Raw genomic sequence first — 18,465 nt, forward strand, 5'->3', positions numbered from 1 at the left:
CTCCTCTCCACTCCTTCCCTTCCACCTTCCTCCTCTCCAATCCTTCCAGCTTCCTCCTCTCCACTACTTCACTTCCTCCATTCTCCTCTCCACTCCTTCCCTTCCACCTTCCTCCTCTCCACTCCTTCCCTACCTCCTTCCCCCTCTCCACTCCTTCTCTCCCACCTTCCTCCTCTCCACTCCTTCCCTTCTTCCTTCCTCCTCTCCACACCTTCTCTTCCACCTTCCCCCTCTCCACTCCTTCCCTTCCACCTTCCTCCTCTCCACTCCTTCCACCTGCCTCCTCTCCACTCCTTCCCTTCCACCTTCCTCCTCTCCACTCCTTCCCTTCATCCTTCCCCCTCTCCACTCCTTCCCTTCCACCTTCCTCCTCTCCACTCCTTCCACCTGCCTCCTCTCCACTCCTTCCCTTCCACCTTCCTCCTCTCCACTCCTTCCCTTCCACCTTCCCCTCTCCACTCCTTCCCTTCCATCTTCATCCTCTCCACACCTTCTCTTCCACTTTCCCCCTCTCCACTCCTTCCCTTCCACCTTCCTCCTCTCCACTCCTTCCACCTGCCTCCTCTCCACTCCTTCCCTTCCACCTTCCTCCTCTCCACTCCTTCCCTTCCACCTTTCCCCTCTCCACTCCTTCCCTTCCATCTTCCTCCTCTCCACACCTTCTCTTCATCCTTCCCCCTCTCCACACCTTCCCTTCCTCCATTCTCCTCTCCACTCCTTCCCTACCCCCTTCCTTCTCTCAACTCCTTCCCTTCCACCTTCCTCCTCTCCACTCCTTCCACCTTCTTCCTCTCTACCTTCCCTTCCTCCTCTCCACTCCTTCCCTTCATCCGTTCCACTCTTTCCCTTCCAACAACCTCCTCTCCTCTCCACTCCTTCCCTTCCTCCTCCCTCCTCTCTACCTTCCCTTCCTCCTCTCCATTCCTTCCCTTCCTCCTTTCTCCACTCCTTCCCTCCACCTTCCTCCTCTCCACTCCTTCCCTTCCACATTCCTACTCTCCACCCCTTCTCTACCCCCTCTCCACTCCTTCAATTTCTCCTCTCCACTCCTTCTACCTTCCTTCCTCCTCTAAACTCCTTCCACCTTCCTTCTCTCCACTCTTTCCCTTCCTCCTTTCTCCTCTCTGCTCCTTCCCTTCCCCCTTCCTCCTCACCACTCCTTATACCTTCCTTCCTCCTCTAAACTCCTTTGCTTCAGATATGCAATGATGTGACAGAAGTGGACAGGTGAAAGTAGAGACCTGGTTGTTGTCCATCCACCATATTGCGTTCAACTCTTCATATATGTTTAGATGATGGAGTAGCGATGAGATGAGGAAGCCACTGTCAAGTATTCAGTGGCTCTCCGCTAAGTTCAAGCACACCAGATACTGACTGTTACTTTTGATTTTTACCCCCCCCCCCCCCCTTTGTGCAGGACGCATTATTCCATCTCTGTTAGTCACATGTCTGTGGAACTCGTTAAGTTTATGTCTCAGTTGTTGAATCTTGTTATGTTCATACAAATATTTACACATGTTAAGTTAGCTGGAAATAAACACATTTGAGAGCGAGAGGATGCTTCTTTTTTTTGCTGCGTTTATCTATAGCTTAGGGCACATAGCAAGCTTCACGGTTTGTTTTTGTAGTGTTATTTGTTTGTTCGGCGTCACTTTGATTAATACAAGAAAATGTACGCTCACCACACTGAACCTTGGTTCTCCTCCTTCAATAGCTGTGACAAGTTGTTTCTGAGCTGATCATACTTTTAGGTTTAACTTAGTGGGTAATGTCAGTGTCAGAGGCCATAATAATGTAGCTTAGATAGGCTTTTCTTGCCATATAATGAAGCTTGAAACTCGGTAATACTGCCTGCAGATTTAATCTTGTTTTATACATTTTGGTTTTGAAATAGGTGTACTACCGGTCAAATTTTTTAGAACACCTACTCATTCAAGGGTTTTTCTTTATTTTTACTATTTTCTACATCGTGGAATAATAGTGAATACATCAAATAGCCACCCTTTGCCTTGATGGCAGTTTTGCCAACTCTTGGCATTCTCTCAACCAGTTTCATGAGGAATGGAATGCATTTCAATTAACAGGGGAGCCTTCTTAAAAGTTAATTTGTGGAATTTCTTTCCTTCTTAATGCATTTGAGCCAACCAGTTGTGTTGTGACAAGGTAACGTGGTATACAGAAGATATCCCTATTTGGTAAAAGACCAAGTCCATTTTATGGCAAGAACAAGCAAAGAGAAGAAGGAAGACGTTTTATGTGTCCCCAACTGATTGTGTTTTTTTGTTTGTTTATTTGTGTTTCTTGGCACGAAGACAGCATTCAATGAGCTGTATTCTGCCATAAGCAAACAAGAAAACACTCACCCAGAGGCGGGTGCTCCTAGTAGCCGGGGACTTTAATGCAGGGAAACTTAAATCCATTTCACCAAATTTCTATCAGCATGTTAAATGTGCAACCAGAGGGAACAGAACTCTGGGCAACCTTTACTCCACACACAGAGACACATACAAAGCTCTCCCTCGCCCTCCATTTGGCAAATCTGACCTTAATTCTATCCTCCTGATTCCTGCAAAAATTAAATTATTCCACGATGTAGAAAATAGTACAAATAAAGAAAAACCCTTGAATGAGTAAGTGTTCTAAAACTTTTGACCGGTAGTGTAGATTAAGTCAGGGTTACATCGAATTTTGTTGCATTTTGTTTTCCTGTTTTTACGGACTCCTGACCCATGAGGAGGACTTCAATGGATTATGAGCTGGCAGTGATTAATTCATCGCTCAGTCTGAGGATTCCTATGAAGTTTTGTGCTCATCATTGAGTGGGACCTTAACAACACACTTAATCTCGTACAAGACTTAGTCAACGGCTACGGAGAACTTGCTGTCAGACGGGGGTATTGGGGCTCCTGGGTCCCCCGCCTTGCGGAGTCTGTGGGGGGTGTGGGCCACGCCAGTGAGAGTATTGAGATTGAGGTCATTCTCCATATTAGAGGGTGTAAGAGTGGACTCTGTGTCAGACGCAGGATCTACTACAGTGACTCAGTCATATTTATAGTGCTTATTAAGCCTCTTTCTCTCTGTCTCTCTGTTTCTCAGGGTCTCTCTCACTGTCTCTCTGACTCTCTCACGGTCTCTCTCACTGTCTCTCTGACTCTCTGTCTCTCTGTCTCTCTGTTTCTCATGGTCTCTCTCATTGTCTCTCTTTCTCCCTCACATTCTCTCTCTCTGTCTCTCTGTTTCTCATGGTCTCTCTCATTGTCCCTCACACTGTCTCTCTGTTTCTCACCGTCTCTCTCATTGTCTCTCTTTCTCCCTCACACTGTCTCTCTGACTCTCACGGTCTCTCTCATTGTCTCTCTTTCTCCCTCACACTGTCTCTCTGACTCTCATGGTCTCTCTCATTGTCTCTCTTTCTCCCTCACACTGTCTCTCTGACTCTCACGGTCTCTCTCATTGTCTCTCTTTCTCCCTCACACTGTCTCTCTGACTCTCACGGTCTCTCTCATTGTCTCTCTTTCTCCCTCACACTGTCTCTCTGACTCTCATGGTCTCTCTCATTGTCTATCTTTCTCCCTCACACTGTCTCTCTGACTCTCATGGTCTCTCTCTCTTTCTCCCTCACACTGTCTCTCTGACTCTCACGGTCTCTCTCATTGTCTCTCTTTCTCCCTCACACTGTCTCTCTGACTCTCACGGTCTCTCTCATTGTCTCTCTTTCTCCCTCACACTGTCTCTCTGACTCTCACGGTCTCTCTCATTGTCTCTCTTTCTCCCTCACACTGTCTCTCTGACTCTCACGGTCTCTCTCATTGTCTCTCTTTCTCCCTCACACTGTCTCTCTGACTCTCATGGTCTCTCTCTCTTTCTCCCTCACACTGTCTCTCTGACTCTCACGGTCTCTCTCATTGTCTCTCTTTCTCCCTCACACTGTCTCTCTGACTCTCACGGTCTCTCTCATTGTCTATCTTTCTCCCTCACACTGTCTCTCTGACTCTCACGGTCTCTCTCATTGTCTCTCTTTCTCCCTCACACTGTCTCTCTGACTCTCACGGTCTCTCTCATTGTCTCTCTTTCTCCCTCACACTGTCTCTCTGACTCTCACGGTCTCTCTCATTGTCTATCTTTCTCCCTCACACTGTCTCTCTGACTCTCATGGTCTCTCTCATTGTCTCTCTTTCTCCCTCACACTGTCTCTTTGACTCTCACGGTCTCTCTCATTGTCTCTCTTTCTCCCTCACACTGTCTCTCTGTTTGTCATGGTCTCTCTCATTGTCTCTCTTTCTCCCTCACACTGTCTCTCCGTTTCTCATGGTCTCTCTCATTGTCTCTCTTTCTCCCTCACACTGTCTCTCTGTTTCTCATGGTCTCTCTCATTGTCTCTCTTTCTCCCTCACACTGTCTCTCTGACTCTCATGGTCTCTCTCTCTTTCTCCCTCACACTGTATCTCTGACTCTCACGGTCTCTCTCATTGTCTCTCTTTCTCCCTCACACTGTCTCTCTGACTCTCACGGCCTCTCTCATTGTCTCTCTTTCTCCCTCACACTGTCTCTCTGACTCTCACGGTCTCTCTCATTGTCTCTCTTTCTCCCTCACACTGTCTCTCTGACTCTCACGGTCTCTCTCATTGTCTCTCTTTCTCCCTCACACTGTCTCTCTGACTCTCACGGTCTCTCTCATTGTCTCTCTTTCTCCCTCACACTGTCTCTCTGACTCTCACGGTCTCTCTCATTGTCTATCTTTCTCCCTCACACTGTCTCTCTGACTCTCACGGTCTCTCTCATTGTCTCTCTTTCTCCCTCACACTGTCTCTCTGACTCTCACGGTCTCTCTCATTGTCTCTCTTTCTCCCTCACACTGTCTCTCTGACTCTCACGGTCTCTCTCATTGTCTATCTTTATCCCTCACACTGTCTCTCTGACTCTCATGGTCTCTCTCATTGTCTCTCTTTCTCCCTCACACTGTCTCTTTGACTCTCACGGTCTCTCTCATTGTCTCTCTTTCTCCCTCACACTGTCTCTCTGTTTGTCATGGTCTCTCTCATTGTCTCTCTTTCTCCCTCACACTGTCTCTCCGTTTCTCATGGTCTCTCTCATTGTCTCTCTTTCTCCCTCACACTGTCTCTCTGTTTCTCATGGTCTCTCTCATTGTCTCTCTTTCTCCCTCACACTGTCTCTCTGACTCTCATGGTCTCTCTCTCTTTCTCCCTCACACTGTATCTCTGACTCTCACGGTCTCTCTCATTGTCTCTCTTCCTCCCTCACACTGTCTCTCTGACTCTCACGGTCTCTCTCATTGTCTCTCTTTCTCCCTCACACTGTCTCTCTGACTCTCACGGTCTCTCTCATTGTCTCTCTTTCTCCCTCACACTGTCTCTCTGACTCTCACGGTCTCTCTCATTGTCTCTCTTTCTCCCTCACACTGTCTCTCTGACTCTCACGGTCTCTCTCATTGTCTCTCTTTCTCCCTCACACTGTCTCTCTGACTCTCACGGTCTCTCTCATTGTCTAACTTTCTCCCTCACACTGTCTCTCTGACTCTCACAGTCTCTCTCATTGTCTCTCTTTCTCCCTCACACTGTCTCTCTGACTCTCACGGTCTCTCTCATTGTCTATCTTTCTCCCTCACACTGTCTCTCTGACTCTCACGGTCTCTCTCATTGTCTATCTTTCTCCCTCACACTGTCTCTCTGACTCTCATGGTCTCTCTCTCTTTCTCCCTCACACTGTATCTCTGACTCTCACGGTCTCTCTCATTGTCTCTCTTTCTCCCTCACACTGTCTCTCTGACTCTCACGGTCTCTCTCATTGTCTATCTTTCTCCCTCACACTGTCTCTCTGACTCTCATGGTCTCTCTCATTGTCTCTCTTTCTCCCTCACACTGTCTCTTTGACTCTCAGGGTCTCTCTCATTGTCTCTCTTTCTCCCTCACACTGTCTCTCTGACTCTCACGGTCTCTCTCATTGTCTCTCTTTCTCCTTCACACTGTCTCTCCGTTTCTCATGGTCTCTCTCATTGTCTCTCTTTCTCCCTCAAACTGTCTCTCCGACTCTCATGGTCTCTCTCATTGTCTCTCTTTCTCCCTCACACTGTCTCTCTGACTCTCACGGTCTCTCTCATTGTCTATCTTTCTCCCTCACACTGTCTCTCTGACTCTCATGGTCTCTCTCTCTTTCTCCCTCACACTGTATCTCTGACTCTCACGGTCTCTCTCATTGTCTCTCTTTCTCCCTCACACTGTCTCTCTCACTCTCACGGTCTCTCTCATTGTCTATCTTTCTCCCTCACACTGTCTCTCTGACTCTCACGGTCTCTCTCATTGTCTCTCTTTCTCCCTCACACTGTCTCTCTGACTCTCACGGTCTCTCTCATTGTCTCACTTTCTCCCTCACACTGTCTCTTTGACTCTCACGGTCTCTCTCATTGTCAATCTTTCTCCCTCACACTGTATCTCTGTTTCTCATGGTCTCTCTCATTGTCTCTCTTTCTCCCTCACACTGTCTCTCTGACTCTCACGGTCTCTCTCATTGTCTCACTTTCTCCCTCACACTGTCTCTCTGACTCTCACGGTCTCTCTCATTGTCAATCTTTCTCCCTCACAGTGTCTCTCTGACTCTCATGGTCTCTCTCATTGTCTCTCTTTCTCCCTCACACTGTCTCTTTGACTCTCACGGTCTCTCTCATTGTCTCTCTTTCTCCCTCACACTGTCTCTCTGACTCTCACGGTCTCTCTCATTGTCTCTCTTTCTCCCTCACACTGTCTCTCTGTTTCTCATGGTCTTTCTCATTGTCTCTCTTTCTCCCTCACACTGTCTCTCCGTTTCTCATGGTCTCTCTCATTGTCTCTCTTTCTCCCTCACACTGTCTCTCTGTTTCTCATGGTCTCTCTCATTGTCTCTCTTTCTCCCTCACACTGTCTCTCTGACTCTCATGGTCTCTCTCATTGTCTCTCTTTCTCCCTCACACTGTCTCTCTGTTTCTCATGGTCTCTCTCATTGTCTCTCTTTCTCCCTCACACTGTCTCTCTGTTTCTCATGGTCTCTCTCATTGTCTCTCTTTCTCCCTCACACTGTCTCTCTGTTTCTCATGGTCTCTCTCGTTGTCTCTCTTTCTCCCTCACACTGTCTCTATGTTTCTCACGGTCTCTCTCATTGTCTCTCTTTCTCCCTCACACTGTCTCTCTGACTCTCACGGTCTCTCTCATTGTCTATCTTTCTCCCTCACACTGTCTCTCTGACTCTCACGGTCTCTCTCATTGTCTCTCTTTCTCCCTCACACTGTCTCTCCGACTCTCATGGTCTCTCTCATTGTCTCTCTTTCTCCCTCACACTGTCTCTCTGACTCTCATGGTCTCTCTCATTGTCTCTCTTTCTCCCTCACACTGTCTCTCTGTTTCTCACGGTCTCTCTCATTGTCTCTCTTTCTCCCTCACACTGTCTCTCTGACTCTCACGGTCTCTCTCCTTGTCTCTCTTTCTTCCTCATACTGTCTCTCTGTTTCTCATGGTCTCTCTCATTGTCTCTCTTTCTCCCTCACACTGTCTCTCTGACTCTCATGGTCTCTCTCATTGTCTCTCTTTCTCCCTCACACTGTCTCTCTGACTCTCATGGTCTCTCTCATTGTCTCTCTTTCTCCCTCACACTGTCTCTCTGTTTCTCATGGTCTCTCTCATTGTCTCTCTTTCTCCCTCACACTGTCTCTCTGTTTCTCATGGTCTCTCTCATTGTCTCTCTTTCTCCCTCACACTGTCTCTTTTTCTCATGGTCTCTCTCATTGTCTCTCTTTCTCCCTCACACTGTCTCTCCGACTCTCATGGTCTCTCTCATTGTCTCTCTTTCTCCCTCACACTGTCTCTCTGACTCTCATGGTCTCTCTCATTGTCTCTCTTTCTCCCTCACACTGTCTCTCTGACTCTCACAGTCTCTCTCATTGTCTCTCTTTCTCCCTCACACTGTCTCTCTGTTTCTCATGGTCTCTCTCATTGTCTCTCTTTCTCCCTCACACTGTCTCTCTGTTTCTCACGGTCTCTCTCATTGTCTCTCTTTCTCCCTCACACTGTCTCTCTGACTCTCACGGTCTCTCTCCTTGTCTCTCTTTCTTCCTCATACTGTCTCTCTGTTTCTCACGGTATCTCTCATTGTCTATCTTTCTCCCTCACACTGTCTCTCTGACTCTCACGGTCTCTCTCATTGTCTCTCTTTCTCCCTCACACTGTCTCTCCGACTCTCATGGTCTCTCTCATTGTCTCTCTTTCTCCCTCACACTGTCTCTCTGACTCTCATGGTCTCTCTCATTGTCTCTCTTTCTCCCTCACACTGTCTCTATGTTTCTCACGGTCTCTCTCATTGTCTCTCTTTCTCCCTCACACTGTCTCTCTGACTCTCACGGTCTCTCTCATTGTCTATCTTTCTCCCTCACACTGTCTCTCTGACTCTCACGGTCTCTCTCATTGTCTCTCTTTCTCCCTCACACTGTCTCTCCGACTCTCATGGTCTCTCTCATTGTCTCTCTTTCTCCCTCACACTGTCTCTCTGACTCTCATGGTCTCTCTCATTGTCTCTCTTTCTCCCTCACACTGTCTCTCTGTTTCTCACGGTCTCTCTCATTGTCTCTCTTTCTCCCTCACACTGTCTCTCTGACTCTCACGGTCTCTCTCCTTGTCTCTCTTTCTTCCTCATACTGTCTCTCTGTTTCTCATGGTCTCTCTCATTGTCTCTCTTTCTCCCTCACACTGTCTCTCTGACTCTCATGGTCTCTCTCATTGTCTCTCTTTCTCCCTCACACTGTCTCTCTGACTCTCATGGTCTCTCTCATTGTCTCTCTTTCTCCCTCACACTGTCTCTCTGTTTCTCATGGTCTCTCTCATTGTCTCTCTTTCTCCCTCACACTGTCTCTCTGTTTCTCATGGTCTCTCTCATTGTCTCTCTTTCTCCCTCACACTGTCTCTTTTTCTCATGGTCTCTCTCATTGTCTCTCTTTCTCCCTCACACTGTCTCTCCGACTCTCATGGTCTCTCTCATTGTCTCTCTTTCTCCCTCACACTGTCTCTCTGACTCTCATGGTCTCTCTCATTGTCTCTCTTTCTCCCTCACACTGTCTCTCTGACTCTCACAGTCTCTCTCATTGTCTCTCTTTCTCCCTCACACTGTCTCTCTGTTTCTCATGGTCTCTCTCATTGTCTCTCTTTCTCCCTCACACTGTCTCTCTGTTTCTCACGGTCTCTCTCATTGTCTCTCTTTCTCCCTCACACTGTCTCTCTGACTCTCACGGTCTCTCTCCTTGTCTCTCTTTCTTCCTCATACTGTCTCTCTGTTTCTCACGGTATCTCTCATTGTCTATCTTTCTCCCTCACACTGTCTCTTTGACTCTCACGGTCTCTCTCATTGTGTCTCTTTCTCCCTCACACTGTCTCTCCGACTCTCATGGTCTCTCTCATTGTCTCTCTTTCTCCCTCACACTGTCTCTCTGACTCTCATGGTCTCTCTCATTGTCTCTCTTTCTCCCTCACACTGTCTCTCTGTTTCTCACGGTCTCTCTCATTGTCTCTCTTTCTCCCTCACACTGTCTCTCTGACTCTCATGGTCTCTCTCCTTGTCTCTCTTTCTTCCTCATACTGTCTCTCTGTTTCTCACGGTATCTCTCATTGTCTATCTTTCTCCCTCACACTGTCTCTCTGACTCTCATGGTCTCTCTCATTGTCTCTCTTTCTCCCTCACACTGTCTCTCTGACTCTCACAGTCTCTCTCATTGTCTCTCTTTCTCCCTCACACTGTCTCTCTGTTTCTCATGGTCTCTCTCATTGTCTCTCTTTCTCCCTCACACTGTCTCTCTGTTTCTCACAGTCTCTCTCATTGTCTCTCTTTCTCCCTCACACTGTCTCTCTGACTCTCACGGTCTCTCTCATTGTCTCTCTTTCTTCCTCATACTGTCTCTCTGTTTCTCACGGTCTCTCTCATTGTCTATCTTTCTCCCTCACACTGTCTCTTTGACTCTCACAGTCTCTCTCATTGTGTCTCTTTGTCCCTCACACTGTCTCTCTGACTCTCACAGTCTCTCTCATTGTCTCTCTTTCTCCCTCACACTGTCTCTCTGTTTCTCATGGTCTCTCTCATTGTCTCTCTTTCTCCCTCACACTGTCTCTCTGTTTCTCATGGTCTCTCTCATTGTCTCTCTTTCTCCCTCACACTGTCTCTCTGACTCTCATGGTCTCTCTCATTGTCTCTCTTTCTCCCTCACACTGTCTCTCTGTTTCTCATGGTCTCTCTCATTGTCTCTCTTTCTCCCTCACACTGTCTCTCTGTTTCTCATGGTCTCTCTCATTGTCTCTCTTTCTCCCTCACACTGTCTCTCTGACTCTCATGGTCTCTCTCATTGTCTCTCTTTCTCCCTCACACTGTCTCTCTGTTTCTCATGGTCTCTCTCATTGTCTCTCTTTCTCCCTCACACTGTCTCTCTGTTTCTCATGGTCTCTCTCATTGTCTCTCTTTCTCCCTCACACTCTCTCTCTGACTCTCTCACGGTCTCTCTCATTCTTTCTCTGTCTCGTTCTTTCTCTCTCTTCTCTCTCGTCTTTCTCAAAGAGTTTTCTGAGTTACAGCATCATGGTCACATTCTTTAAATGAGAATGAAGTAAAAGAGACAAAAAGTTGCAGTCACGTATCAGTAAATCAATATATTATATTTGGATGTACAGTACATTTGACAGGAAAGGAGTGTCTGAGCAACATCAGAGTTTAAGCCATTTCTATTATATCCTCTGTTAAAACCACATCTCCCAGAGGTGTGTATCTTAGTTAAAACCATAAGACTCCCAGAGGTGTGTATCTTAGTTAAAACCAGAGGTGTGTATCTTAGTTAAAACCAGAGGTGTGGATCTTAGTTAAAACCATAAGACTCCCAGAGGTGTGTATCTTAGTTAAAACCAGAGGTGTGTATCTTAGTTAAAACCAGAGGTGTGTATCTTAGTTAAAACCAGAGGTGTGTATCTTAGTTAAAACCAGAGGTGTGTATCTTAGTTAAAACCAGAGGTGTGTATCTTAGTTAAAACCAGAGGTGTGTATCTTAGTTAAAACCATAAGACTCCCAGAGGTGTGTATCTTAGTTAAAACCATAAGAATCCCAGAGGTGTGGATCTTAGTTAAAACCAGAGGTGTGTATCTTAGTTAAAACCAGAGGTGTGTATCTTAGTTAAACCCAGAGGTGTGTATCTTAGTTAAAACCAGAGGTGTGGATCTTAGTTAAAACCAGAGGTGTGTATCTTAGTTAAAACCAGAGGTGTGTATCTTAGTTAAAACCAGAGGTGTGTATCTTAGTTAAAACCAGAGGTGTGTATCTTAGTTAAAACCAGAGGTGTGTATCTTAGTTAAAACCAGAGGTGTGGATCTTTGTTAAAACCAGAGGTGTGTATCTTAGTTAAAACCAGAGGTGTGTATCTTAGTTAAAACCAGAGGTGTGTATCTTAGTTAAAACCAGAGGTGTGTATCTTAGTTAAAACCAGAGGTGTGTATCTTAGTTAAAACCAGAGGTGTGTATCTTAGTTAAACCCAGAGGTGTGTATCTTAGTTAAAACCAGAGGTGTGTATCTTAGTTAAAACCAGAGGTGTGTATCTTAGTTAAAACCAGAGGTGTGTATCTTAGTTAAAACCAGAGGTGTGTATCTTAGTTAAAACCAGAGGTGTGTATCTTAGTTAAAACCAGGGGTGTGTATCTTAGTTAAAACCATAAGACTCCCAGAGGTGTGGATCTTAGTTAAATCCAGAGGTGTGTATCTTAGTTAAAACCAGAGGTGTGTATCTTAGTTAAAACCAGAGGTGTGTATCTTAGTTAAAACCAGAGGTGTGTATCTTAGTTAAAACCAGAGGTGTGTATCTTAGTTAAAACCAGAGGTGTGTATCTTAGTTAAAACCAGAGGTGTGTATCTTAGTTAAAACCAGAGGTGTGTATCTTAGTTAAAACCAGAGGTGTGTATCTTAGTTAAAACCAGAGGTGTGTATCTTAGTTAAAACCAGAGGTGTGTATCTTAGTTAAAACCAGAGGTGTGTATCTTAGTTAAAACCAGAGGTGTGTATCTTAGTTAAAACCAGAGGTGTGTATCTTAGTTAAAACCAGAGGTGTGTATCTTAGTTAAAACCAGAGGTGTGTATCTTAGTTAAAACCAGAGGTGTGTATCTTAGTTAAAACCAGAGGTGTGTATCTTAGTTAAAACCAGAGGTGTGTATCTTAGTTAAAACCAGAGGTGTGTATCTTAGTTAAAACCAGAGGTGTGTATCTTAGTTAAAACCAGAGGTGTGTATCTTAGTTAAAACCAGAGGTGTGTATCTTAGTTAAAACCAGAGGTGTGTATCTTAGTTAAACCCAGAGGTGTGTATCTTAGTTAAACCCAGAGGTGTGTATCTTAGTTAAAACCAGAGGTGTGTATCTTAGTTAAAACCACATCGCCCAGAGGTGTGTATCTTAGTTAAAACCAGAGGTGTGTATCTTAGTTAAAACCAGAGGTGTGTATCTTAGTTAAAACCAGAGGTGTGTATCTTAGTTAAAACCAGAGGTGTGTATCTTAGTTAAAACCATAAGACTCCCAGAGGTGTGTATCTTAGTTAAAACCAGAGGTGTGTATCTTAGTTAAAACCAGAGGTGTGTATCTTAGTTAAAACCAGAGGTGTGTATCTTAGTTAAAACCAGAGGTGTGGATCTTAGTTAAAACCAGAGGTGTGTATCTTAGTTAAAACCAGAGGTGTGTATCTTAGTTAAAACCAGAGGTGTGTATCTTAGTTAAAACCAGAGGTGTGTATCTTAGTTAAAACCAGAGGTGTGTATCTTAGTTAAAACCAGAGGTGTGTATCTTAGTTAAACCCAGAGGTGTGTATCTTAGTTAAAACCACATCTTTTAGCATCACTTAGAGGATTTAATTACAATAAAGGCAGTTTTACATGATTAGCAATGAAACAACTTCTGATTAAAACATTGTAGAAAATCTATATTGATGACAGCACTCTCAACGTGTTTTTGGCAGTAGACTGAGTAGAATTCTTAGATATTGCTCTTTGTCGATATTACAGTAGATAGATATTGCTGCTCAATAGATTTTATTGCTATGAAGAACTTCTAAATATACCTGGTCGATTAACTGTAGCCTCACCATCTCCATGATGACACAGAGGAAACCATGACTCATAAAGACATTTGGGACTTTGACAGACAATGTCACCCTCCAATCACTACTCTGCTTTCTCCTTGCTGGGGTCCACCACCGGCTGAATGGGGGCTGTGGATGTGACTGTTGTGGGGGCGGGGGGAGGGACGGGGGCGGGGGGAGGGATGGGGTCGGGGTCATCGATCAGAGCCTGTCTTCTCTCTCTCTCCTTGATGAGCTGGACAAGACAATAGGTCACTATGAAGACAGTGATGGTGGTGATGGGGAAGCCTGGAGGGGGAGGAACAAGTCAACATTGGACACTAATAACTATATCATAATAACTATATATCAAGTAACATACTAGTTATCAACACAGTGATGGTGGTGATGGGAAGCCTGGAGGTGGAGGAACAAGTCAACATGGGACACTAATAACACTAATAACTATATCATAATAACAAAATATCAAGTAACATACTAGTTATCAACACAGTGATGGTGGTGATGGGGAATCCTGGAGGGGGAGGAACATGTCAACATGGGACACTAATAACTATATCATAATAACAAAATATCAGGTAACATAATAGTTATCAACACAGTGATGGTGGTGATGGGAAGCCTGGAGGGGGAGGAACAAGTCAACACGGGACACTAATAACTATATCATAATAACTATATATCAAGTAACATACTAGTTATCAACACAGTGATGGTGGTGATGGGGAAGCCTGGAGGGGGAGGAACAAGTCAACATGGGACACTAATAACTATATCATACTAACTATATATCAAGTAACATACTAGTTATCAACACAGTGATGGTGGTGATGGGAAGCCTGGAGGGGGAGGAACAAGTCAACATGGGACACTAATAACTATATCATAATAACAAAATATCAAGTAACATACTAGTTATCAACACAGTGATGGTGGTGATGGGAAGCCTGGAGGGGGAGGAACAAGTCAACACGGGACACTAATAACTATATAATAATAACAAAATATCAAGTAACATACTAGTTATCAACACAGTGATGGTGGTGATGGGAAGCCTGGAGGGGAAGGAAGAAGTCAACCAGGGACACTAATAACACTAATAACTATATCATAATAACAAAATATCAAGTAACATACTAGTTATCAACACAGTGATGGTGGTGATGGGAAGCTTGGAGGAGGAGGAACAAGTCAGCCAGGGACACTAATAACTATATCATAATATCTATATATCAAGCAACATACTAGTTATCAACACAATGATGGTGGTGATGGGAAGCCTGGAGGGGGAGGAACAAGTCAACATGGGACACTAATAACACTAAACTATATCATAATAATTATATATCATATTCTGTGCTGACTTTTCTACGGGTTGCGGGGTTGCAGATCGTCTTCCAACATGGCGTCTCCATCAGAGCTGAAACTGGGACAGAAACTAAACGAGGGAAAGACCAAGCAGATTTTCGAACTCGCGGATGAGCCAGGCCATATTTTGGTCCAGTCGAAGGACCAAATCACAGCAGGGAATGCAGCGAGGAAGGACCAGATGGAGGGCAAGGCCGCGATAGCAAACAAAACCACGAGCTGTGTTTTCAAGTTGCTGCAGGAGGCCGGCATTAAGGCAGCTTTTGTGAGGCAGCAGTCGGAGAAGGCGTTCGTGGCGGCCCGCTGTGAGATGATACCAATCGAGTGGGTCTGTCGGAGGGTGGCCACCGGATCCTTTCTCAAGAGGAACCCAGGGGTCAAGGAGGGCTACAGGTTCTACCCTCTGAAAATGGAAATGTTCTTCAAGGACGATGCCAACAATGACCCTCAATGGTCAGAGGAGCAGCTGCTGGAGACTAAGTTATCTCTGGCTGGGATCACCATTGGCCGCTGTGAGGTGGACATTATGAACCGCAGCACTGTGGCCATCTTTGAGGTCCTGGAGAGGGCCTGGGCCACCCAGAACTGCACCCTTGTGGACATGAAGATTGAGTTTGGTGTGAATGTGAGCACTAAAGAGATAGTGCTTGCTGACGTGATTGACAATGACTCCTGGAGGCTGTGGCCAGCGGGAGATCGGAGTCAGCAGAAAGACAAATGTACCGGGACCTGAAGGAGGTGACTCCTGAAGCTATGCAGATGGTGAAGAGGAACTTTGAGTGGGTCTCTGAAAGCGTGAAGCGGCTGCTGCAGCCCCAGGCCAGTGGCAGAGTGGTGGTTCTGATGGGCTCCATCTCTGACACGGCCCACTGTGCGAAGATCAGGAAGGCCTGTGGCTCCTACGGAATCCCCTGTGACCTCAGAGTCACCTCAGCACACAAAGGACCAGATGAAACTCTCCGCATCAAAGCTGAATATGAAGGTGACGGAGTACCAACTGTGTTTGTGGCTGTGGCGGGCAGAAGCAACGGCCTTGGTCCAGTGATGTCAGGAAACACCGTCTACCCAGTCATCAACTGCCCTCCTATCACCCCCAACTGGGGGGCACAGGACATGATTGGTGATGGGGAAGCCTGGAGGGGGAGGAACAAGTCAACATAGTCTAATAACTATATATACATTAACATACTAGTTATCATCACAGTGATGGTGGTGATGGGGAAGCCTGGAGGGGGAGGAACAAGTCAACATAGTCTAATAACTGTATATACATTAACATACTAGTTATCATCACAGTGATGGTGGTGATGGGGAAGCCTGGAGGCGGAGGAGTCAGTCATAGTGTGTCTACTGTTACTCAAGGAAATACTAGGTCTAGTTACTATATAACATAGAAACATATAGTGTGATCATAGTATGCCAGTACCAAAACCAAAACAGTTGTTCGATATCATGTTCAGTATGAGCATTGACGTTCTTCAACATCGAGATCAAGAGACAGGTCAGAAGGAAATCTAACTGTTACCTTTAAGCAGCAGTCTCCTGGCAACCAGCTTAGTGAACTCCAGGCTGTTGAGGGGAAATCTAACTGTTACCTTTAAGCAGCAGTCTCCTGGCGACCAGCTTAATGAACTCCAGGCTGTTGAGGGGAAATCTAACTGTTACCTTTAAGCAGCAGTCTCCTGGCGACCAGCTTAGTGAACTCCAGGCTGTTGAGGGGAAATCTAAGTGTTACCTTTAAGCAGCAGTCTCCTGTTAACCAGCTTAGTGAACTCCAGGCTGTTGAGGGGAAATCTAACTGTTACCTTTAAGCAGCAGTCTCCTGGCGACCAGCTTAGTGAACTCCAGGCTTTTGAGGGGAAATCTAACTGTTACCTTTAAGCAGCAGTCTCCTGGCAACCAGCTTAGTGAACTCCAGGCTGTTGAGGGGAAATCTAACTGTTACCTTTAAGCAGCAGTCTCCTGGCAACCAGCTTAGTGAACTCCAGGCTGTTGAGGGGAAATCTAACTGTTACCTTTAAGCAGCAGTCTCCTGGCGACCAGCTTAGTGAACTCCAGGCTGTTGAGGGGAAATCTAACTATCTGTTACCTTTAAGCAGCAGTCTCCTGACGACCAGCTTAATGAACTCCAGGCTGTTGAGGGGAAATCTAACTGTTACTTTTAAGCAGCAGTCTCCTGGCAACCATCTTAGTGAACTCCAGGCTGTTGAGGGGAAATCTAACTGTTACCTTTAAGCAGCAGTCTCCTGGCAACCAGCTTAGTGAACTCCAGGCTGTTGAGGCGAAATCTAACTGTTACCTTTAAGCAGCAGTCTCCTGGCGACCAGCTTAATTAACTCCAGGCTGTTGAGGGGAAATCTAGCTGTTACCTTTAAGCAGCAGTCTCCTGGCAACCAGCTTAGTGAACTCCAGGCTGTTGAGGGGAAATCTAACTGTTACCTTTAAGCAGCAGTCTCCTGGCGACCAGCTTAGTGAACTCCAGGCTGTTGAGGGGAAATCTAACGGTTACCTTTAAGCAGCAGTCTCCTGTTAACCAGCTTAGTGAACTCCAGGTTGTTGAGGGGAAATCTAACTGTTACCTTTAAGCAGCAGTCTCCTGGCGACCAGCTTAGTGAACTCCAGGCTGTTGAGGGGAAATCTAACTGTTACCTTTAAGCAGCAGTCTCCTGGCGACCAGCTTAGTGAACTCCAGGCTGTTGAGGGGAAATCTAACTATCTGTTACCTTTAAGCAGCAGTCTCCTGGCGACCAGCTTAGTGAACTCCAGGCTGTTGAGGGGAAATCTAACTATCTGTTACCTTTAAGCAGCAGTCTCCTGGCGACCAGCTTAATGAACTCCAGGCTGTTGAGGGGAAATCTAACTGTTACCTTTAAGCAGCAGTCTCCTGGCAACCAGCTTAGTGAACTCCAGGCTGTTGAGGGGAAATCTAACTGTTACCTTTAAGCAGCAGTCTCCTAGCGACCAGCTTAATTAACTCCAGGCTGTTGAGGGGAAATCTAGCTGTTACCTTTAAGCAGCAGTCTCCTGGCAACCAGCTTAGTGAACTCCAGGCTGTTGAGGGGAAATCTAACTGTTACCTTTAAGCAGCAGTCTCCTGGCGACCAGCTTAGTGAACTCCAGGCTGTTGAGGGGAAATCTAACTGTTACCTTTAAGCAGCAGTCTCCTGTTAACCAGCTTAGTGAACTCCAGGCTGTTGAGGGGAAATCTAACTGTTACCTTTAAGCAGCAGTCTCCTGGCGACCAGCTTAATTAACTCCAGGCTGTTGAGGGGAAATCTAACTGTTACCTTTAAGCAGCAGTCTCCTGGCAACCAGCTTAGTGAACTCCAGGTTGTTGAGGGGAAATCTAACTGTTACCTTTAAGCAGCAGTCTCCTGGCGACCAGCTTAGTGAACTCCAGGCTGTTGAGGGGAAATCTAACTGTTACCTTTAAGCAGCAGTCTCCTGGCGACCAGCTTAGTGAACTCCAGGCTGTTGAGGGGAAATCTAACTATCTGTTACCTTTAAGCAGCAGTCTCCTGGCGACCAGCTTAGTGAACTCCAGGCTGTTGAGGGGAAATCTAACTATCTGTTACCTTTAAGCAGCAGTCTCCTGGCGACCAGCTTAATGAACTCCAGGCTGTTGAGGGGAAATCTAACTGTTACTTTTAAGCAGCAGTCTCCTGGCAACCATCTTAGTGAACTCCAGGCTGTTGAGGGGAAATCTAACTGTTGCCTTTAAGCAGCAGTCTCCTGTTAACCAGCTTAGTGAACTCCAGGCTGTTGAGGGGAAATCTAACTGTTACCTTTAAGCAGCAGTCTCCTGGCGACCAGCTTAATTAACTCCAGGCTGTTGAGGGGAAATCTAATCTGTTACCTTTAAGCAGAAGTCTCCTGGCAACCATCTTAGTGAACTCCAGGCTGTTGAGGGGAAATCTAACTGTTACCTTTAAGCAGCAGTCTCCTGGCAACCAGCTTAGTGAACTC

The 18,465-nt window shown here is 46.0% G+C and overlaps 1 protein-coding gene and 1 pseudogene across 2 annotated transcripts in view; one reads left to right on the forward strand and one right to left on the reverse strand.

Moving 5' to 3' along the window:
- Positions 1–12,879: 12,879 nt before the first annotated feature.
- hhatlb (hedgehog acyltransferase like, b) overlaps positions 12,880–18,465 on the reverse strand; it is a 46,060-nt gene continuing 40,474 nt past the window's right edge. Inside the window, exon 12 of one of the 2 annotated variants that reach the window (XM_036945627.1) lies at positions 12,880–13,419. In XM_036945627.1, coding sequence (XP_036801522.1) covers positions 13,214–13,419 — 206 coding nt within the window. In that variant the 3' untranslated portion in view covers positions 12,880–13,213. Of the gene's footprint in view, positions 13,420–15,607; positions 15,817–18,465 lie in introns of those variants that run through there. The other variant, XM_036945628.1, reaches the window with a different exon arrangement.
- On the forward strand, positions 14,465–15,660 carry LOC110490871 (annotated as a pseudogene).

Source organism: Oncorhynchus mykiss, chromosome 15 (genome assembly GCF_013265735.2).
Source record: "Oncorhynchus mykiss isolate Arlee chromosome 15, USDA_OmykA_1.1, whole genome shotgun sequence".
Taxonomy (NCBI): domain Eukaryota; kingdom Metazoa; phylum Chordata; class Actinopteri; order Salmoniformes; family Salmonidae; genus Oncorhynchus; species Oncorhynchus mykiss.